At 50.6% G+C, this 23594-nt stretch overlaps 1 protein-coding gene across 1 annotated transcript; it reads right to left on the bottom strand.

Moving 5' to 3' along the window:
* Positions 1 to 4365: 4365 nt before the first annotated feature.
* LOC144731618 (uncharacterized) lies at positions 4366 to 16521 on the bottom strand. Its single transcript, XM_078612807.1, has 10 exons — positions 16376 to 16521; positions 14849 to 14941; positions 12255 to 12398; positions 10484 to 10579; positions 9872 to 10101; positions 9644 to 9746; positions 8707 to 8834; positions 7829 to 7955; positions 6424 to 6472; positions 4366 to 5181 (listed from the first exon to the last, which is right to left on the bottom strand). Exons 1-10 carry the CDS (start codon positions 16383 to 16385, stop codon positions 5103 to 5105), a joined length of 1059 nt encoding a protein of 352 aa, XP_078468933.1. The 5' UTR covers positions 16386 to 16521; the 3' UTR covers positions 4366 to 5102.
* Between the last annotated feature and the right edge of the window lie 7073 nt (positions 16522 to 23594).

The raw sequence follows: 23594 nt of genomic DNA on the forward strand, positions 1-23594 counted from the left end.
GCGACAAATTCTTTAATTTGAGGAAGGCAATAGCCGTGGTGAATATCCGAGGCCTCGGGCGTGTCAGATCCCGCTCTCCGCACAGCACGCGGCTCCGTCAAGATGGCGTCCGGCGGCCGCGTGGCAGCAGCCCCGCCCAAGATGGCGTCCGGCGGCCGGGTGGCAGCAGCCTCTTCCTCCACGGCAGGAGTAATGGCGGATGGCGTTTCCCGCTGAAGATTTTGGTCATTGGCCCTTGGGTTAGTTCCACGCGGCTGATCGAGGGTCGCTGATGACGCGACCGCCGTTGCAAGATTTAGCAGGATCACATGGAGCGACTCTATCTGCTCCACCACCCGACGCCACCCCTCGTCCGCAGCCGGAGACATCGTCTCGCCGGCCTGTCGTCGATGCACGGCGTCGGGGAGAGCGGCAGATGGCGGTAGAGGACCCGTGGCTCCCAGCAGCTCGTCCTCGTCCGCCTCGACATCTTTATCCGACGGAGGATCCGGTGGGTTTCTTTTCTTGAGGCGCTTGGACATTTTCTAATAATTGTCCAAACGGTCTCAAGAAGCACTTCTGTCACCAATGTAAAAAAGGTCGTGGAAGCGATTTCTGGAATCCGGTCTTTATTTGTCTCCTTCAGACAGCGTGAGAGGGAGAGAGAGAGACACGCGCGGCCACGTGGCAGCCTGGACCCCGCTCCAGCGTGGCCTCACCCTCCGTTCGTTCCAGATCTGATCACGTGTTGTTCGTCTCCACCCCTTTTAATACCTGGGTCACGTGGTACCTTTCCACCAATCCTGGTTAGCTTCTATGGAATCTTCTAGACTCCATGGTATGCTCCCAGGACCACGCCCCTGACTCGTCCCCCCATTGGCTGTGGCTAAAGCCAGCAGAACCAATCCTCTACTTACAGATGTAACCTTCGCATTACGTCAGGGCCACGCCCCTAGACTTCTCCCCATTGGCTATGGGCCAGGACCGGCAGAGCCAATCATCGTACGAGGTGTAATCCAATAGCAACCCGGATATGTCCTCACATTACAGTGGTACAGTGTGCGTGGGTGAGTGCGTCATTCAGAGTGTGATAGCGGTACAGTGTGCGTGGGTGAGTGTATCATTCAGAGTGTGATAGTGGTACAGTGTGCGTGGGTGAGTGTATCATTCAGAGTGTGATAGTGGTACAGTGTGCGTGGGTGAGTGCATCATTCAGAGTGTGATAGTGGTACAGTGTGCGTGGGTGAGTGCATCATTCAGAGTGTGATAGTGGTACAGTGTGCGTGGGTGAGTGCATCATTCAGAGTGTGATTGTGCTGCAGTGTACGTGGGTGTATACTAGGTGTGGTGTTGGCCACCCACCCCCTCGTGTGCCGTCCCGGCCTTCTCAGGTGCTCGCTAACAGCATTTGCCCCAACATTCTATTAAGGCTATATGGGGGATCTTTGTCTGTTTAACGTATTGGGGTCCGTGTGGAGTGGTGGAGTCGTGGTGAGTGCACTGCGCTACGAACCTGGCGACCCGAGTTTGATTCCGGCTCACGCGTCTGAACGTCGCCATATAAACACCGGTGACAATGATCGGAACCACCCCTGGGCATCCCCTAAATCGACTAAATCTCAAATGAGTACCTGGTGCGATTGATAAACACCGTTGCTGGGGAGACAAAGGCGGCCGGGCGTGATACTGCTTGCTGACAGTCCTTGCCCCAAAAGTCTGTCAAGGCGACCTGAGCTCATTCCCTGCTCATGACCAACACCAGTGACGACAATCTGAACCGGTCCTGGACCTCCCCTTAGGTCGACTCAGGCTCAAATGAGTGCCTGGTGCCGTGTGCAAACATTGACACCAGGGAGACAAAGACGGCCACCCAACTCGTGGTGTAGCGTGCTGACTCGTGGGTGCTGCTTGCTAACAGCACTCGCCCCAAACGTGTGTAGGCTACACGTGGAATGTTCGTCTTGCGTGATGAGCGAGTGTGGATTTTGCTTGCGGTGTAAAGTTTTGTGTCGGGGTGTTGTGTAGGTTGGGGTGTCGAGATGTGTGTAGGTTGGGGTGCCAGGGTGTGTGAAGGCTGGGGTGTCAGGGTGTTGTGTAGATTGGGCTGTCAGGGTGTGTGAAGGTTGGGGTGTCAGGGTGTGTGATGGTTGGGGTGTCAGTGTGTGTGTAGATTGGGGTGTTGTGTAGGTTGGGCTGTCAGGGTTTTGTGTAGGGTGGGGTGTCGAGATGTGTGTAGGTTATGGTGCCAGGGTGTGTGAAGGTTGGGGTGTCAGTGTGTGTGTATGTTGGGGTGTTGTCTAGGTTGGGCTGTCAGGGTGTGTGTAGGTTGGGGTGTCGAGATGTGTGTAGGTTGGGGTGTGTGTAGGTTATGGTGTCAGGGTGTGTGCAGGTTGCAGTGTTGGGGTGTTGTGTAGGTTTGCGTGTCATGGTGTGTGTAGGTTAGGGTGTCGGGGTATGTGCACGTTGGGATGTCGGGGTGTGTGGAGGTTGAGGTGTGTGTAGGTTGGGGTGTGTAAAGGTTGGGGTATCTGGGTGTGTGAAGATTGGGGTGTCGTGTGTGTAGGTTGAGTTGTGTCGGTTGGTGTGTCAGGGTGTATGTAGGTTTGGGTGTGTGTAGGTTTGGGTGTGTGTAGGTTGTCAGCTGTGTAGGGGCGTGTTGGTTGGAGGTGTTGGTGGTGGGAGAGAATGGGTTTTAAGGGGTATATTTGAGTATTTTATTCTGCAAATTTCTATAAAAAAATATCCCCGTTTGCAAGCTAATACATTATATGGTCGCACTCATTAACCAAAGTGTTGCCACAAATAAACCACAAAATTTTGATCTCAAGGAGCATACGTAAATCTTGCACTGTGGTTCACGTGTTAAATTTGATGCTTTACTTTCAAATTATACTATCATTTGTATGTCATGTTAAAAAAAGTCGTTCCAGTGGTATATGTTGGGGCTAAAACGTATCTCAGCTTTTAATAATGCACGTGAGTCAATGGGAACACAAAGCTCGTTTAAAGAGTTCGCTTACCAAGCTAATGTTCGCTTACCGAGCTAATTGTCGCTTAAAGTTTATCTCGCTCGTTAAAGCGAGACCTGCCTGTACTGGAGGGCAGTCCTCGACTCACGAACACAATTTGTTCCTGAGAACCATTTGTAAATCGAACGGTTGGTAAGTTGGAACACAATACTGTACTCTATTTAAATGCCCATACGGTCAGTGTTATGAATTGCGTAACGGTTCAACAACAAAGGGAAGCAGTTACATTCATAGGTGTAAATTTCCATGTAACACTGTAAACAATACTGAATAAAAAATAAAACGTAAAATAAAATACCATTGATAACTATTTTTTTTCGAGTCGTGATGTTGGCTGAATTGCTTGTCAATGAGTCACCACAATTGCACTCACGCACGAGAACCGCCATTCACCACTAAGTGGCGGTGACGTCACCACAACACTTGTGCCAGGCTATGTGCATGTTAAGGCCACGTGAAGTGTCGAATGTCTTCCGGCAGGTCACGGGGCAGACCCAGGTGCCATGTATCGACTTACTGAGATGACTGTCCAATACAACACCTGTGCCCCCTACTGTGCCAACTTGCTGTGTTTTAGCCGCCCGGCGCTCTGCTCGTTGTTGAGCGTCGCTCCTCTGCCCTCCGTTGTTGCTGAAGGGCGACTGCCTCCAACTGCCCAGTAGCAGCGTCCTTCACGAGCCTCCTCCACAGAGGTCGATCTTGACACCGCTGGTACCGGTCATCAGCAAGTCCACATCCTCTTATACCACATCACTGCATCTCTTCCCTAGCCCGTGCGACGCCCGTTTAGCTCCCTCGATCCAGCCGAACAAAAGTTGTTTAGGAATGCGGTGGCTGGACATGCGGGCTACATGACCCAACCAACGCAGCCTTGCCTGCCGGTTGTCACCGATGGAACTTTGTACAGATCTGAGAATAGGTTTTCCCCTTTTTTCTGGCAACAAAACAGGTGTTAAGATGTCCAAACACCAAACCGAAACCTTTTACAAGGAATCATGTCTGCATTAACCACAATACTTGTGGTCAGAATGCAAAAAAAAAACAGTAATATATGCATACGCCTTTTGGCGTCCTCTGGTCTAACACCGTTTGAGACTAGGCTCGAAAGAAAGCTGTCTCTGGTGTGGACGTCAATGTAAAAAAATAAATTGAAGCTGGTTCGTAATGGGGCTGTTCGTAAGTCGTGGACTTCCAGTGCAGGCAAACACGGGCCACGCAGGGGGGCTCCTTCTGTCACCAGTCTAGCAGCGCCCTCTGCTGGCCTGGCTCGTGAAGTGCGATGTTCACACGGCACACCGGAGCCGCCTTTCAAAACTCAACGCCGGAGAGTTTATTAAAACTAGTGTGACACGTGGTACAAAATAAACACAGATATTTATTGCGAAACAAAGTCAAGATCGGGATGAAAATCCACGGCGGCCATTGTAGTCCATGGACGGGCGGGGGTTAAAGGTCAAGTTTGGGGCAGGTGTTGATGAAGAGGGGAGCACGACGGTGAGGGAGGGGGCGTCGCGATGGGTCAGAGGTCATTGGAGCGGGAAGCGAAGCATACGTGGTCGATGGGTCGACCACCGCAACTCTGCCAGTGACAACCGCACAGGCGAGTCGAGTAATACAATAAAAAAACTGGTTTGTGGACGTCCGAGCTTGGTAGACCGAAGTATTTACAAATCTATCGCTCCGCACGGGGAGTGTAATTAAATTATAACATTGTGCACCGCTAAGATTCGTGTAAATTTGGGCTCTTCATTCAGTGGACGGACATGAAAGGTATCAGCTGGCGTTTGCCATAGTACGTGGGGCGACTTCGGCATAATAGTCTGTGGACGGGCAGTGTTGGGGCGGCATGTCCCATGTCAGAACGCATGATTCATAACGACCACATCGTCAGATTCCGTCCGGTCCGGAGACTGCCACGCAACACAAATGTGCACGCAAACTGCACGAACTGGCGCTACGGCAACCCCCATCTCTAGAAAACAACGGTACCCGCACTCCATAAAACAGAAATGTAAATTACATTATCACGGTTGCACTCGTTTTTTTTTTATCCCAATCGGTGTTCTGGCCAAGCGCGTCCATTTCCCACGATGCTTAGCTGACTCTCTTCAGTTCCACGCTGAAGTTGAGGGTGCTGTTGGGCGGAATGGGGCCCATGCGCTTGCTCCCGTACCTGTGCGGCAGCAACGACAACATCAGTCGTGGCGTCGTCACACACAACATTAGCATCACGCACAAACATCACACACATCAGCGTCACACACATCAGCGTCACACACAAACATCACACACATCAGCAGTGGAGCACACATCAGCTGCGACGTCAGACAACAGTCGAAGAACCATAGCAGCATTACTAACAGTTGTAATGTTTAAATGAAGCTATTTTCTATTAACCAGGTGAGGCCCACCGAATTAGTTGTTTTTCAAAGGCGAGCAGGCCACAGGTGAAAGTTCATCCCAGTGTCTTGTATCACTAAACGTGGGAATTTATAGTTGCAGCCGAATAAACTGAACGCAGTTTCTCAATGCCCAGAGGGGGCAAAAACCGGAGGGCCCGGAGAAAATTCCAACGCGGCGACCACCACAGGGGGCCGGGGGGTTCTAAGCCACAGTATCCGGCGAGGGAGATGGCATCGGTGCCCCAAACTCTGCACCGCGACGCAGTTCCCGTCACGCGATCATCGATGCTGGCGCCTGCCAGCGGCTGTCCCGCCGCGCGTGCCCCCGCGTGTCCGCTCACGGCGAGCGGACGCGCCATGGGGCTGCGGCGGAGTTGCTGTCGTCCACAAGCGAAGCCCGGCGCGCACCATCGCAGCCCGCGGGTATTTTACATGGACGGGCGCTGCCAAAGAGCGCTCTTTGAACCCTCGAGGGTGGGGGGTTCCGTACGACTTCAGATTCTCTTTAAAAAAGCCTCGTCGAAATTTAGCCATTGTTGAGTTTCGCTCGGTGTTTGATATATTATTTATATATTATGTAAGTTTAAAGTTAATTTTGTTTGACTAGGTGAGAACTCAAGAGGGACGGGGATTGCAATTGACCTCTTGGATTGCAAGATGAGGATTCCAAGGGGCGCCACAGAGGGGAGAGATATTAACTACCTCGCCTGATATACTGGAGGTCGTGGGTTCGATCCCGACCCCAATATATTTTGCACGTTCTCTCTGTGGTTGAGTAGATTTTTATCCAGGTCCTCAGATTTTTCCCTCCACATTTATAAACATGCCTTTAGAATATTTGGCTGCGACACATTTCCACATGATAAGCCACTTTGTTGAGATATCATTTGTGGCCAGGTCGCTTATGAAACAGAGCTACATAGCTCAGTGGGCCTTACCGGCGGGGGGGGGGGGACCACCGCCGCAGAAGACAATACGGATGATGGTGTCAGCGATGGCTGTGTGAGACTTACGCGAGGTGCGGGGGAATCGACAGCTTCCTCTTGCCTCCCACACTCATCCCTGGGCACAGCACGAGACGCGAAAAACACGCACGGGCACGCACAGACACGCACGGGCGTCACTTGCAGGACTGAGCGGGAAACCACCACAAAAGCACAACAACTGGAGAGCATGAGAAGGGGTGTTCCCCCTTCTTTCTGGCAACAAAACAGCTGTGTTAAGATGTTAAAACACCAAACTGAAACCTTTTACAAGGAATCATGTCTGCATTAACCACAATACTTGTGGTCAGAATGCAAACAAAAAACACACTGATAGTATATGGCATTGTCTTTGAAACTGATTGGTCCACACCAGAGACGGCTTTCTTTGGAGCCTCGTCTCAATGGGTGCTAGAGGACGCCAAAAGGCGCGTGTAATGCAACTCAGAGAGTTGGCTAACACAACAGTTAACACTTTACCTGGTTGATCCAGTCCTTCCAAACACGAGTTGGATTACATTTCAAAATTTTGTTAAGTTTGATATCTAAGCTTCCTCGTCACATTTCTGTTCTCTCTCGTTCACCCAAGCCCTCTTTGAATTGTATCCCCACCCTCTCGCCCCTTTGCGGCCTCCCCTCCCCTCCTCCCCCCTCTATATAATGCCTCGTCAGAGGCATGCTTCTATCTTTCACCTGAGGACGATCGCTTGTTGATGCGATAGGAACGTCGTGATCTATTAGTTATTTAGTTTCCTATCTACGTGACTAAGAGTATGAAAGCCTGCAGTCACGAAAGCTTTTAATGTTAACACCTGTTGTGTTGCCAGAAAAAAGTGGAAAACCTATTCTCATATTTTGGAACTGGCAAAGGAGGTCCCATGATGTAACTGGACAACAGTCAACGTGGAAATAGCAGGGGGGGGGGGGATTAAAACCGATCCGCACGTTCACGCACGCGAGAATTGGTCATTTGCGGTTCATGGGGTGCAGCGGACACACAGCGTCTAGCGCAAGCTGCTCCATGAACCCGCTGCCAGTTTTATTCCCGGCTCCCGGCTAATATTGGTCGGGCGCGTGACATCCCCAACGGCCGGTGGCGCCCCCCCTCTTTACAAATCCACACCAGCCAGCATGGTGAAGTATGATCAGACAACTCCCATAACCAACACGACGTGGGAAGGGCCTTCAACGGTGGATGAACACAGAGCTGTCAATCACGGATTCCTCGCTGCATCTCCCAAGAGACGACAGACTCTCTGGGCAGTCATCGGTGCGGTGCTCTTCCAACTCGGACCCCACCGCGACCTCTAACCTCTTCGTGACCTCCCACCCCACCACCATCACCCTTTCCCGCAAAGATAGAAGTCTCTTCTCTTTCACCCGCGCTCCGACGACTTCACCCCGCCCCCGCGTGGCAACGCCGTCCCCCGCTCACCTTCGATCCCCATGTCCCAGCCCTTGATGACCTCGCCTGCTCCGAGGCGGAAGGTGAAGCCCTTCCCGCTGGTGGTCGAGTCGAACTCCTTGCCGCTGGTGAGCATGCCCTTGTAGTAGACGGTCACCTGCGCGGTGGAGAGGGGAGGGGGGTGGAGAGGAGGGGGGAGCGCCGCCGTCAGGGTACGTGACGGAGGTCGATCGCGGCGATTCCCTTGCGGCGCGTTTTGGCAAGAGGTCTCACGAGCGCCGCCAGGCTGGTGCCGAGCCGCTGCGGCGCCAGCGGCCGGCGTGCGAGGCTACGGGCAGGACGACGCACCCTGTACACACAAACACTAACATTCGGCCAATCATCATCGTCCCTTCGGGGTTCCATAAAATAGGTACCACTCGTTCAGCATAGCCATCGGGAAGTGAATGGCGAGTGTGCTATAAAGCCCGCAAAAGGAATGTGGAATTTCCACCACCACCTCAGGGTCGTCAACAGAGGGGGGAGCGCCACCCCACGCTCGATTAAGACACGTGCTATTTGACCGCGGTTGCCGCAAGGGGTGGAACGGTGCGTGGTGGAATGGTGCTGGTGGAACGGTGCGTGGCTTCTACAAATTGTAAATCGATTAAGCTCACGGTAAATGCATTAAATTGAGCACGTGAGAATAAATAACTTATATTTCACACCAATTACATGCCAATGCTACAATCGGGCTAACACAGCACACTAAATGGTGTCGAGATGAACACAATCGACCCTCGACTGAAACGCGACCGGGACTCGCACCAATCATGAAATCGCTCGGCGGTTGGAGTGGGGAGCGAGAGATGCGCTGTGATCGCCGACGCCATCCCACAACGCCACACCGCCACACCGCACGCACTCACCATCTTCCCGCGCTTGGCGCGTATGCCGGTGCCGATCGTCACATCCTGGGACAGGAGGCCGCCTGGCAGGGTCGTCTTGGGCCCCGGGGTCGTTGGGCGTGTCTGGGGCTGCGCCGCCGCCAGTTTCGCTGCGAGAAACAATGCGGAGAGACGCGCGGGGCGGCGGAGGAGGATTTAAAAAATATATATTTTACCAGTCAACGCCCACTGAGCTATGGAGCTATTTTTCAGAAGTGACCTAGCCACAAATGATCGACTCTAAACGCATGTTTATAAATGTGGAGGGAAACACCTGGGGACCAAGACAAAAATTCACACGACTACAGTTAGGGATCGAACTCAGGACCTCCTGCATAGCAGGCGAGGGAGTTAACATCTTGGCACTGCGGCGTTGGCATCAACCCTGCGGCAGCCACGTCGCTCTTGTCGTGCCACGGATTTACATTAATTCCTGGCGATTCTACTCGGGGTGGGATTTGCCGACATTGTCAACGAGACAACGATGCAAACATGGGGCTCGCCGACCGATGATCTGGTCACGTGGCTCCTCGCCGTTACAGCGAGGCGGCCCCGTCAGTCGGAAGGTCGAGTTCAAATCCTAACTGGGTCTCGTTTCAGCCCATCAACCCTCCAGGGCCGATGTAACGAGTACCATTTAATGGGGCAGTAAAGAGTGGTTGGATTACCGATTGACTCGCCCCCACCACAGCAATGTGGAATAGTCCGCCACTGGCTCAGGGCTGTAATCAGGAGATGAGCACCAATGCTTCACAACGCTCACGAGCGGCGGACGAGATCACCCACGATGACCCCGAGCGAGATGGGCGCGCTTCCTCCTGCTGCGAGCCGAGTGTCGTGCCAAGCGAGACGCGCCGAGCGCCACCCCGCGCACGCTGCACAGCCTGCGGGGGCGCCGGGGTAACGCGGGGCCGCTCACCTTTCTGATTGGGCGATTGCTGCTTCTGCGGGGTCTTTAGGGTTGGGGCCGCCTCCTTGGCTGACTGTGGGGCCTTTGCTTTGGGCGTCTTGTCAGCTTTGGCCTGTCCGTAAAAAAATTGAGAGGAACGAAAAGCAATTGCAACAATTATACAAATCGCAATGATGAAAAAAAATGTACAAAGATGATAATGCACTTTTCCCACAATGCACCTCTTTCTAGGCTCACCTTTTCACTGGTGACATCCGCTTTCTGTGTTTTCTTCGCAACTGGTGACTCCACATCCTCCATCTCCTGCTCTTCCTCATCACTACCTTCCTCCACCTCCTCCACGTAGTCATCGTCGTTGTCCTCGTCGCTGCCGTCCGCCTCCAGGCTGTCCAGCGTTTCAATTTTTAGCTTTTTGGCTGGTAGGGGTGGTACCTTCGTGCTTCTCGATGGCCGCTTGACTCCGTTGGCTTCGCGTGCCGGTGGACAAACACGGGAACACAGATGCACGCACAGACACGCGCACACAAGACACACACGCCGCCTGGGTTTAGTTTCCGTCCTCAGAGCTGGCGCCGCTTGGCGATCTTGCTGTCGCGTCCGCACCACGAGCCACGCCGTTGAGCTATCGTTTGTGATGGCCACGCTGCTTCTCAAAAAGAGCTGTAGAGCTCGGTGGGCCTTACCTGCTAAAATAAAAATCAGTGTCGTTTTTCAGTCTTCGTCTCGAGACACAACGGGGAGAAACGGGGAAAGAGAAACCAAGAGGGGGGCGGGGGAAACAGTCAGCCCTCACGCGAGAGGGCCGAGCGCGGGGTGGCGCTGACGGGGAAGTCGTGGGGAGCTCGTTACCGGTTGAGACTTGACTGCTGCTCTCCCACTGCTTGCTCGTGTCGAGGATGGACTTGCCTTCGTCGCCCAACAGGTAGCCTGTGAGATGGACCACGCCTGCACACGCACGTACGTAGATCCCCACGCGGCCGTTATAAAGACCGATGGCGCAAGGGCTGTAAGGTAGCGCCCATTGACGAAACCCGGCACAGATTAACAGGTCGGTTCAGAGTTCCATCCGACACCGTGGTATTTTATAATAATCTACATTTGTAAGGCAAACTTAATCCAAGGATCCCAATGTGCCATGTATGTAAAGCAGGGAAATTAGACAGTCAGCGTAAACGACCAAAAATGAGGCCATTTTCAAAAAAGGCAACACGTTCCATAGTCTTGGAGCTGCACTGGCAAAAGCCTGATCACCCCTAGGAACAGAGCCTTGACCTCGGATTACCAAGAAGATCAGAAAGTGTCAAGGGGCTCATTGGTGGTGTATAGAAGTAGATCAGTCCCTGTAAGTAATGTGGGGCTAAGCCATTGGCAGCCTTGTAATAGCACGACTTTATAATCAATCTATGAGCGAGGTATTGGCACCTTCATCAGTCCTAATTTGTTCATGCGATGTGGCCAATTGAAAAGCCACTTCACGATTATCACTCGTGATTACCTGCATCTTTTAAAGTGTTTTAAATGTTCATCCGACACTGTGGAACCCATTGTGTGTAGACAGAGTGAGCCCCACCGGTTTCAGGGTCGTGCCCCTTTCCTTTACGAGGGGGGGGGGGGAGATCTGCTGTGGTGTGATGGTAAGCACACTGTGCTTGCAACAAATCTGGCTGTCCGCCTGATGATGCTAGTTGTAATTACGAGCGAAACGTCGTACTCAAGATTGTAAATGTTGTGGATTTGCTCTCCAACACACCGGTGTGCTGTACGAGTAACGAATTGCCATTTTCTGTTGACGTGACAAAACTTACCAATTGGCTGTGTTGGGTGGTGGCGGGTTTAACGGCACATTTATATTTATGTGACCTAACCAAAAAAACCTATATTATGAAAAATAACCTATTTTAATCACGAAAAACCTGTATTTAAACGGTACCCTATTGGTGCTCCACCCTCCCGAGCCAAGGTTCTCAGCTACGAGCCCCATCTGTGGGTTTTGGGGGTAACATGCCCTCCTGTACGGCGGTGCCAGCACGGCGCTCCGTTGCGTCTGCGAGCGGCTGTCCCGCCGCACGTGCCCCTGTGCGTCCGCTCACGGCGAGCGGCCGCACCATGGGGCTGCGGGGGAGTTGCTGTCGTCCACAAGCGAAGCCCGGCGCGCACCATCGCAGCCCGCGGGTATTTTACATGGACCGGCGCCGCCAACCAGCGCGCTTTCAACCCTCGCGCGGGCGGGTTCCGTACGACTTCAGATTCTCGTTACCACAAGCGTCATTATTTTAAACGGACACGTGTCTGCAACACCAAACACACGACGTTCTCTTCAGCTGGGCTAAGACGAGCGCAGAGGAGGGAACGCGCACAACACGACGTGCAAGATGAAGCAATAACATGAGCCCGTGTGTCGGAGCGCGACATATTTTTGCATCGCAGCGCTGCCAACGATGGCGGCGGCGGCAGCTCAGCGAGACCCTCATCCGGCAGTGGATAGATCAAGGCTGATAATGGTTGGCATGTTGTAGTCAGGCGTGAGACAGAGCAACAAAGAACATACGAGGCAAATAAACCAAACGGGACGAAAGTATTTTTGTTATGGAATCGTGTCCCCAGTGTCGCCAGCGCTTACCACGACCCCTGGAGGCCAGGGTGACCACCTCACCCTGCACGAACACCAGGTCCAGCGACTGCTGCCAGTGGCCCTGCTGCAGGGTGCACGCCACAAAGTCGCCACCGTCGCAAACGTTCACCAGCACGCTCACCGTGCTGGCGCCTACGTTACACACGGGAAGGGAGGGGTGCTCGGTGAGAGAGGGACAATTCAAGCGCAGATGCAATTGTCAACGTCTGTCCCAGACTTGACATTTCACCCCCACCCGTCCATGGACAACGAGGCCCGCTCCGGGTTTTGCTATCCTCATCGCCACTTTGTTTCATATCAAAAGACCCCGTGGATCAGCAGTAGAGCTTAACATTTAACGATGCGAGTTCAACCCCGATGAAGCTTGGGAGAGCTGAATGGAGTTAAAATGAACTAACGAACACATTGCCGTGAAAGATCCAATGCAGAAGATCCCCTGGGTTTGATCTTCCACAAAGCTCATGGTCCACTCTAAACCACAGCCACTGCACAGACCACGAAAGATGCGGATACCTGATGCACAATTAGAAAATAAAAACATCTCCAGTAGTTTGACTGTGGTCATCCTGAACAGACCTTACAACGTATAACGACGCAATGCCGTGATCCACAAATATGAAGGAGACAGCGATGATACACTCCCCGCTAATCCTGACGCGCTTATCTGGGCTTGCCCAGCTGAACGGGAAATTGTAGTTGTTGGTCTGCGTCTACATCAGCAGTCGTACGAAAGAAAATAAGGGGTAGAGTGCCTCTCTGGTTGGGGGGGTTGACTAAACCCAACATCCATCCTGCGTTAATAAAAAAATAACCCGTAAAAACAAAGTTTTTCACTATAAATCCTTTATATGCGTGGCATCGGTTTCATTTTATTATTCATTTCTGTTTTTCTTGAGTAAGCAAGCAAGCAAGTGAAGTTAATATAAAGGATTAAAAAATGAAAGATCACCTCTTGACATGCCCCGTATATTCCCGAGGGCACTAGCGTTGACCCGTTTTACCACTTTCAAGAACCTGGCGGCTTCAATTTAACTGCTCTATAAATAGTCTTCACTGTACAGCGTGGGGGCAGGGATTTCATGCCATGTGGTTAGTCAACATTTGCGTCATCATGAAACGGGCGGCTACAGTCCTCTCGTCCTCTGGCTTGAGATGGCTGCCACCTATGGGTCAGATGATTGTCTGCCACAATTAAGCAATTGGTAATTAAATATTTTAAAAAAATTTCCCTAAACAGTGTAAACTTTAGGAAATTTTGTTTCACGAAAATTAATTGTCAAGCACAACGAGTCTGTGTGCAAAATGTCAGCTCGATTGGATCACGGGAAGTGGATTACAAAATGACCGAAAGATTTGCACGGTCCTAAGCAAGCAAGCAAGCACGCAAGCAAGCAAGCAAGTGAACTTAATATAAAGGATTTAAAAATAAGTACCACTTTGTATCAAAGTCCAAAGTGGTTCAAGTTTATTTGCTGAACCAGGTAAAAATTTAAACGACCATGGATAGCATCTGCTTATTTTTTACAAAAAAAAAATGTACCTGTAAATTACTCAATTTGGATTACAAGGTACACATAGCGAAGCGATCATCACCCCCTCAGTGGCTGACCAATTGCAGGCCAGTGCCGAGTAAAAAAAACACAGTAAAACTAAACTAATTTTTTTATTTCACCAAGTAAGGCCCACTGAGCTATACAGATCTTTTTGACAAGCGACCTGGCCACAAATGATAGCTCAACTAAGTGGCTCATTTTCACGTTGAAATTTACAGCAGCCAAATACTCGAACACGTGATGTTCATTCTAATTGTGGAGGGAAAAACCGGAAGAGCCGGAGAAAAATCCACGCAACCACGGGGAGAACATGCAAACGCGAAATATACAGGCATTAGGATCGATATCGAACCCACGACCTCCTGCATACCAGGCGAGGTAGTTAACATCTCCTCGCCACCGTGGCGCCCTGTGGATGCGCAATAAGCAGCATTGCACATTGACAGGGGCAGCTTCCCCCTTTGGGGGTCAATTTTGAAGGGTTAAGATGAGGTGACACGTAAGGCGCTTTTGAGATTCCGAGGCATTTAAGCGTCCTATCATTGCAAATATTATGGTTGTCGTCATTAATAAAAGTAATATTTAAAAATACTTTTTAAAAACACGCTTTAATGAAATGTACCGTACGAGTAATGGCAGAACTCCACGACTCCAGGAAGTGGATCCGAGGCTTGCCACAACGTAAGGGACCGTGGCCAATTACAGCCAACCGTCAGTTGAGCGTGGACAATTAGACCCAAGTCGAAATACAACATAAAAAATATTTTTTTTAAATGTTTTATTTTTAATGATAGAATATAGTATTGTCACCAGTATGACATAAGTATACCAAGTTTGCAGTCGATAGCACATTGGGAAGTGGGTAAAAATTGAGTTACACGATTTTTTGAGGATAAGAGTGAGTTAAATAAAAGCATGTAATAAAAAAGGACAGAACGTGGGAGGCTCGAGAGCGAGGTGGGGGCTCTGATGGCGCACTGAGATCACTGGATTCCAGCTCGTCGCTATGTACATAATGATCGTGATTACCGTGGTCGGACTGAGGGTCCAATGCAGCCATGGTGATGTGGAACGACTCCTTGACCTCCTGGGAGTAGCATTTCCCCTGCTCCAGAGTGAGACCTGCACGGGTGATGGGGGTAGCAAATACAGGAGACTCTCTCGATCTCACGGGAAAACGCTCTCCTACAAACACACACACACACCTCCACTCCCTCAGGTACACACACACGCTCTCACTTACACACACACGCTCTCAATACACGCTCACTTACACACACTCTTACACACACACGCTCTCATTTACACACACGCGCTCTCACTTACACACACTCTCGCTAACAAAATACAAAGATCCCCCGTATAGCCTTAACATACTGTTGGGGCAAGTGCTGTTAGCAAGCACCTATGAAAGCCGGCACGGCACACGAGGGGATGGGTAGCCAGTACCACACCCGGCCGCCTTTGTCTCCCGAGTGGAGATGTTTAACACACCGCACTAGGTTACTCATTTGAGGCTCAGTCGACCTAGGGGATACCCGGGACACTCAAATAAAAACCCAATGTAGCGGCAGGACCCTCCTGCAAAAAAATCGCTACGATTGAGTATGGCTTTCATGGATAAATAAAAAAAGACAGTGAATACGTCTGTGCAGTGATGCCATTAATAACTTCTTGTATTTTGCCAGGTAAGGCCCACTAAGCGACTCGGCTACAAACGATTGCTGAACAAAGTGGCTCATCACGTGGACGTTTATGGCAGACAAATATTCTAAAATAGATGCGAGTTCAACACGTTCCTTGATTGTATCAAGGTTATACGAGCTTGGTGTAAGACTACGGGAGGGAATTCGCAAGTGCGCTTTGTTGCTGGCAGCCGACAGTGGGTTTGGGCCTGCGCTCTGCTCCTTCCCACCACGTGGCGCCCACCTGCAGATGTGTAAATCTCATTCCCGGCTCGCTCTCCTTCATGTATTCTCACGACGATAAAACCACTCCTTCATAACACGGCGTGGCCTTAAATGGGAAAGTTTACAATAGGCGATGTTTCGGGCAATGTCCCTTACTTAAATCACGTTTCGGGAGATTGTCTTTCATCTATTATTGCATTGAAAATTAATATGCATCATGTTATATATATAGTCGCACTTTATATACGTTTCCTTTCAGGGCCACACGCGGTGTTACCGACGAATCCCTGGATTCTGTAGCTGAGCAGCGCTGTCCCAAAGCCGCAACATCACCGGATTATTCATTTAGTGCGGACAAAGCGTCTACCACTACGCGTACAGCCGCTTGCTCTAACAACCACCCCTCTCTCTCACACACACAATCATTATCACAACAACAATAATCATCTAAACTATCTCTCCACCGAGACTCGCGAAACGCCGCACGTGGCCTGGGGCCTAGCCAGGCGGCACGCGGCCCGGCGTCCCTAGCCACGCGGCGCGAACACAAACCACTCGTGGCGACGCCTGTTCACTGCCCTGCAAGACGGGAGGGAGGCAGAGGGAGCGAGAGAGTTCACGGCTTCGAGCAGGAGAGGCGACTCACCCCAAAACATGTTGCCCGCAAGTTGCAGGCGACGCAGCGACAGTCGGGACGAGGCCACACGTGGCGCGAGCAGAATCAGATCGACGGCGCGGCGGACGAATCGATTCCAGCTCGGTCGATTCCCGACTCGGTCGACTCCAGTTCGATCGATTCTAGCTCCGTCGGTTCCAGCTCGGTCGATTCGCAGTATCGATTCCGTTGTAGGTTGAGCGCCTGCTGACATCCCACCCGCGTACAATAAACTTACACACGGCAACATACATACACATACACACACAATATAACACAATATAACACAACACCACACACAATATAACACAATATAACACAACACCACACACAATATAACACAATATAATACAACACCACACACAATATAACACAATATAACACACATACACACAATATAACACACATACACACACACAATATAACACAACGCATACACAATATAACACACAATACAACACACAACACATACACAATATAACACAACAACACACACAATATAACACAACACCACACAATATAACACACATACACATGCATACACAATATAACACAACACATACAATACAACACACATACACATACATACACAATATAACACACAACACACACAATATAACACACAATATAACACACAATATAACATAACACACAATATAACACAACACCACACACAATATAACACACAATATAAAACAATATAACAACACCACACACAATATAACACAACACACACATACACAATATAAACACACAACACACACACAACACACAATATAAACACACAACACACATATAACACACACAATATAACACAACACCACACAATATACACACGGCAATGTAACACAACACACACAATATAAACACACACAATATAACACAATATAATACAACACCACACACAATATAACACAATATAACACACATACACACAATATAACACACATACACACACACAATATAACACAACGCATACACAATATAACACACAATACAACACACAACACATACACAATATAACACAACAACACACACAATATAACACAACACCACACAATATAACACACATACACATGCATACACAATATAACACAACACATACAATACAACACACATACACATACATACACAATATAACACACAACACACACAATATAACACACAATATAACACACAATATAACATAACACACAATATAACACAACACCACACACAATATAACACACAATATAAAACAATATAACAACACCACACACAATATAACACAACACACACATACACAATATAAACAGTTAAACACACAACACACACACAACACACAATATAAACACACAACACACATATAACACACACAATATAACACAACACCACACAATATACACACGGCAATGTAACACAACACACACAATATAAACACACACAATATAACACAACACCACACAATATACACACGGCAATGTAACACAACACACACAATATAAACACACACAATATAACACACACAATACACAACACCACACACAGTACATAACACACAACACCACACAATATATAACACATAACACACACAATATAACACACAACACAACACACACTACATCACACACACAATATAACACACACAATACACACCACAAAATACAACACCACACACTACATAACACAATTTGTGACGATGTGTGACGGGGGGGGGGGGTTTGAGAAAATGCGCAACTTTAAATAAATATAGACAACACGTTCTACTTAATTAAATATACGTTTTAATAAATGTTTTCTCCTACAACATCAGAGTGCAGCGCCACATTAAATACGCATTACGATGACAATAGTTTAAAGCGATTTGAAGCATGTTTTATTTTGGGGGGGGGCAGAGCTTTGTGACGTCATATTTGAGGGGGGTGGTCAAAAATCGTCCAAAATCGCGTGACGTCATTTCTGGACGGCCCCCAAACCCTACACGACCCGGAGCCTACTTGCTACCCAAGTCCCCAAACACTCACGCGCGCTGTCACGCACCTCGCGGCTGGACTCTGTGAGAGTAGTGGGAGGGAGGGTGACGACAACCCTTGCCCATCGCTGCCTCGTAGCGGCGTCACACGGAATCTGCGAGCGGCTCGAGGAGGCAGGATGCCTGGGGGGTGGGGTCTTGGCGACCAAGATGGTGAGGAAGAGTTCTGTCTGGAATGTCTCGGGTTCCCCTCTTTACCCCCCTCACTTCAAAACACCCGCGGCCAATCGTGCACCTGCCTCCCGGCAATGATCCTCGCTCGTGCCCCTCCCTCACAAGGAGCGTTGCCACGGAGACTTCGCGACCTCTTGTCGATGTGCCCGTCCTCGTTAGTTTCTGACTCAACCCGTTAATTCTGGAAGGGCGTCCGGCTGGCGAGCACCCACCCTGCCGGTGTGTGGACTCGCTCTGGGGAAGGTCGTGGCGCTGCGACCCCCTGACCTCAGTCTGCTCGCTTGATACAGGGTGTTTTAAAACAGATGGACCCGAATTGAAATCGCGATATCTCTGCAACCACGAACCGCCCATGAATGAAACCCTTACCGCTTGAAAGGGCGGGGCATAGAGAGGGCGGGGCATAGAGTTTCAATTGATTACCGCTAGCTGCCTCTCCCAGCGCACAAACAGCCCCCAGCCTCAGTCATTCGCAAGACGCGCTGCCTCAACGTTGAATAGGTCGCACGGGACCCCAAGACTTGGCGCTACACTCTTGGCCCCCAAGATCCCCAGACATCACCACACCCTGCGACTTTTTATTGTGGGGATACGTCAAAGACCGTGGTGTTTTTGTGCCACCATTAGCGACTAAGCTGGAAGACCTCAAAAACAGAATCACGGCAGGGGTGACTTCAGTGGAAGACACTTTGAGAGGGGTTTGGGACGAATTCAACTATACAGCGGGTGGAGGGCACATAGAACATTTACAAAATGGTTAGTAAAACTTGATAACTCATTAAACCGTTTGTAACTTTTTGTGTAATTGCAACATGTTGTCATCGTGAAATATACTGCTTTGAAATTGGGTCCATCATTTAGAAACGCCCTGCATTTCACCCAGTCCCCTCCCCGATGTCGTGCATGACTCACTGCGGCTGACCCGGTGAACCTTTCTGCGCCCATACACCTTGAAGCCAACTCAGGGTCACCGCAATGTGACCTGTCCTGCGAGGGTTGGCCAATCTCCTGGCACCGGGAAACCGCGGGACTTTCCTCCTTGGGACCCTTTGGATGAAAACCCGATGTGCCAGGCGATCCCCCGCCAGGACACTTCGTGTGTGTGCTGCGTGTGTGTGTGTTACGTGTGTGTGTGTGCTGCGTGTGTGTGTGTGCTGCGTGTGTGTGCTGCGTGTGTGTGTGTGCTGCGTGTGTGTGCTGAGTGTGTGTGTGTGCTGCGTGTGTGTGTGCTGTGTGTGTGTGCATCTGCTGTATGTGTGCTGCGTGTGTGTGTGTTACGTGTGTGTGTGTGCTGCGTGTGTGTGTGTGTGCTGCGTGTGTGTGCTGAGTGTGTGTGTGTGCTGCGTGTGTGTGCTGTGTGTGTGTGTGCGTGTGCTGTGTGTGTGCTGCGTGTGTGTGTGCTGTGTATGTGCGTGCGTGTGCGTGCGTGTGTGCTGTGTGTGTGTGTGCTGTGTGCGTGTGTGTGTGCTGTGTGTGTGCTGCGTGTGTGATGTGTGTGCTGTGTGTGTGCTGTGTGTGTGTGCTGCGTGTGTGCTGTGTGTGCTGTGTGCTGTGTGTGTGTGCTGTGTGTGTGCTGTGTGTGCTGTGTGTGTGCTGCGTGTGTGCTGTGTGTGCTGTGTGTGTGCTGTGTGTGTGTGCTGTGTGTGTGCTGCGTGTGTGATGTGTGTGCTGTGTGTGTGCTGTGTGTGTGTGCTGCGTGTGTGCTGTGTGTGCTGTGTGCTGTGTGTGTGTGCTGTGTGTGTGCTGTGTGTGCTGTGTGTGTGCTGCGTGTGTGCTGTGTGTGCTGTGTGTGTGCTGTGTGTGTGTGCTGCGTGTGTGTGTGCTGCGTGTGTGTGTGTGTGCTGCGTGTTCTGTGTGTGTGCTGTGTGTGTGCTGTGTGTGTGTGCTGTGTGTGTGTGTGCTGTGTGTGTGTGCTGCGTGTGCTGTATGTGTGTGCGTGTGTGTGCTGCGTGTGTGTGCTGTGTGTGTGCTGTGTGTATGTGCTGCGTGTGTGTGCTGCGTGTGTGTGTGCTGTGTGTGTGTGCTGCGTGTGTGTGCTGCGTGTGTGTGTGCTGTGTGTGTGCGTGTGTGCGTGCTGTGTATGCTGGTGTGTGTGTGCTGTGTGTGCTGGTGTGTGTGCTGCGTGTGTGTGCTGTGTGTGTGTGCTGTGTGTGCTGTGTGCGTGTGTGTGCTGCGTGTGTGTGCTGTGTGTGTGTTCTGCGTGTGTGTGCTGTGTGTGTGTGTGTGCTGCGTGCGTGTGTGTGCTGCGTGTGTGTGTGTGCTGTGTGTGTGCTGGTGTGTGTGTGTGTGCTGTGTGTGTGTGTGCTGTGTGTGTGTGTGCTCAGTGGAGGGGCCAAGGGGGGAGTCGTGGTGCTTGCGGAGTTACTCCGCGGCCGTGGCACCACACAACACAATAGACAACACAGCACACAATATAACACAACACACATACATATACAATGCACTTATACTGGTAGGAACGAAGTGGACCAGACCACCAATAGATTATATCGTCCGTCCGTCCGTCCGTCCGTCCGTCCGTGTATCAACATCGCCCTCTACTGCAAACACTTGGCATGACCCTGTCCGACAAGATGGCCGCCCGCTCCCCCTGCGATCTGTGAATTAAACAAGATGGCCGTCGCTTCCGGCGCTTCACGGCAAAACTTTTTGATCGACTGACTATGGGCGAACTCATTTATTCTGGTGGGTGAACAGTGGCGGGGAGGGGTGGAGGAGGAATTGATGATAAAAACAAACTTGCACCATCGTTACAGCTGCCGCGACGAGAGATGTGGGAGGAGAAGCGGCGACTGCTGCCTTGCAGGTGAGAGGTGCGTGTGTGTGTGTGCGCGTGTGTGCGCGTGCGTGCGTGTGTGTATGTGTGTGCGTGTGTGTGTGCGTGTGTATGCGCGTGTGTGTGTGCGTGTGTGTTTGCGTGCGTGTGTGTGCGTGTGTATGCGCGTGTGTGTGCGTGTCTGTGTGTGCGTGTGTGCGTGCGTGTGTGTATATGTGTGACTGTGTGCGTGTGTGTGCGTGCGTGTGTGCGTGTCCGGCCCACTCGAGCGGCGTGATGAATGGGCGCTATTGGGCTTCGGATCGTTATTCACGGCGAACTGGAAGCGTAGCAACACAACTTCATTACGTGTGCGTGCGTGCATGTGTGTGTACGTGTGTGTGTGTGTGCGTGTGTGTGCGTGTGTACGTGTATGTGCGTGTGTGCGCGTATGTGCGTGTGTGTGTGCGCGTGTGTGTGCGCGTGTGTGTGCGGTCGATATCCCTGTACCGGTATTAGTATTATTCCTACCAGCCCACCCCGCAGGGTCCTGTTACAGGACTATGCATAAACGACCACAGTATGGCGAGATGATGTTAACTCGCACGCCTGGTCCGCCTGCTGCTGTATATTTGGAGTTTGCGTGTCTCTCCACCCGTGGTCGCGTGGATTTTTCTCCGGGTCCTCCGGGGTTTCCCTCCACATTTTTAATCAACATCACGCGTTTAGAGTTGTTTGGCTGTTATAAATTGCCACGTGATAAGCCACTTTGTTGAGCCGTCATGTGTGAAGGCCAGGTCGCTTCAGAAAAAATTAACCCGTAAAAACAAAGCTTTTCACTATAAATCCTTTATATGCGTGGCGGCTAGAGTCCTCTCGTCCTCTGGCTTGAGATGGCTGCCACCTATGGGTCAGATGATTGCCTGCCACCATTAAGCAATTGGTAATTAAATATAAAAAAAAAATTCCTAAAAAGTGTAAAATTTTTGAAAAAATGTTTCACGAAAATAAATGGTCACGCACAACGAGTCTGTGTGCAAAATGTCAGCTCGATTGGATCACGGGAAGTGGGTTAAAAAACGACCGAAAAATTTGCACGGTCGTAAGCACGCAAGCAAGCCAGTGAACTTAATATAAAGGATTCAAAAAGCAATATAGCTCACCTGGTAAAATAAAAAATAGTTACAGACTCAACACGTGTTTAGAGTATTTGGCGACAATACATTTACAAATAAGCCACTTCGTTGGGCTATTATTTGCGGCCAAATCACTTCTGGAAAAGATCTAGACAGCTCAGTGCAACACAGCAGAGGTCTGAGCCCTCACTCGGGAAAGAAGGTTCCCCACCCACTGTCCCAAATTAATATTCACCTTCACAATGACAAACATACATTGTACACCGTTTTACTGGTAGGAACCTCCTGGTTACACCAGCCCACAGGGGATTATTGTGTCCGTCTGTCCGTCGTAAATCCAAAAATGGGAGGGGTGGGGCTGGGTGGAGAGAGGAGGGTGGGGAGGGGCTGGGTGGGGAGGGTGGGGAGGGGCTGGGTGGGGAGGGTGGGGCTGGGTGGGGGGGCTGGGTGGGGAGGGGCTGGTCACCCCGTGGTGCCCTTATCAAATTCAACGTTTAACCTACTCACACCGGCTTGTGCCCGCCCTCACAGTTGGCCATATTTGCGGAATACACCACGCCGCCGTTGACCCTGGCCATTGACCGAGCAACCCAACGTTCCTACCAGCTCCCTCCGCAGGAATGTGTTAAAGTGATGCGATGTCTGAGTTATTTGGAAATGTAAGTCAGGTCAAAGTATCTCACTTCTCAAACGAGCTCCGTGCGTTGCTCACCTCAGTTCATGGCCCTGAGCCAGGGGGTAGAAATTCGACATTTGCATGGCAGGGGCCGAGGCATCTCCCCATAACAATTTGTCAATGTTTTATTGATGCTGGAAGGCTGATGCGCTGACCGAATACAGAATATAACATTTATACGTACCACCATTGGCACATCCGAACTGTGGCAAGTCAGGTGAGAGTTTGTTTTTCCACTGCTTAACCCAGCCGTGCATGCTGACGTCACACACGATGTGTATGTTGAACTTCTTTGGCAACGTACGTAGACAACCGTACTAATCGGAGGTGCGGGGAAGGACAAAAAACTAAACACAAAAAGCATTTCCAAAGAAATTAGTTTTCATCTTGACTTAAAGCTTTCGTGACTGCAGGAATTCATATTATTGCCGCTGGAAGTTCGGCTCAGTGCTTCCTTC

The sequence above is a fragment of the Lampetra planeri genome, chromosome 39 (genome assembly GCF_965212315.1).
Source record: "Lampetra planeri chromosome 39, kcLamPlan1.2.h2, whole genome shotgun sequence".
Taxonomy (NCBI): domain Eukaryota; kingdom Metazoa; phylum Chordata; class Hyperoartia; order Petromyzontiformes; family Petromyzontidae; genus Lampetra; species Lampetra planeri.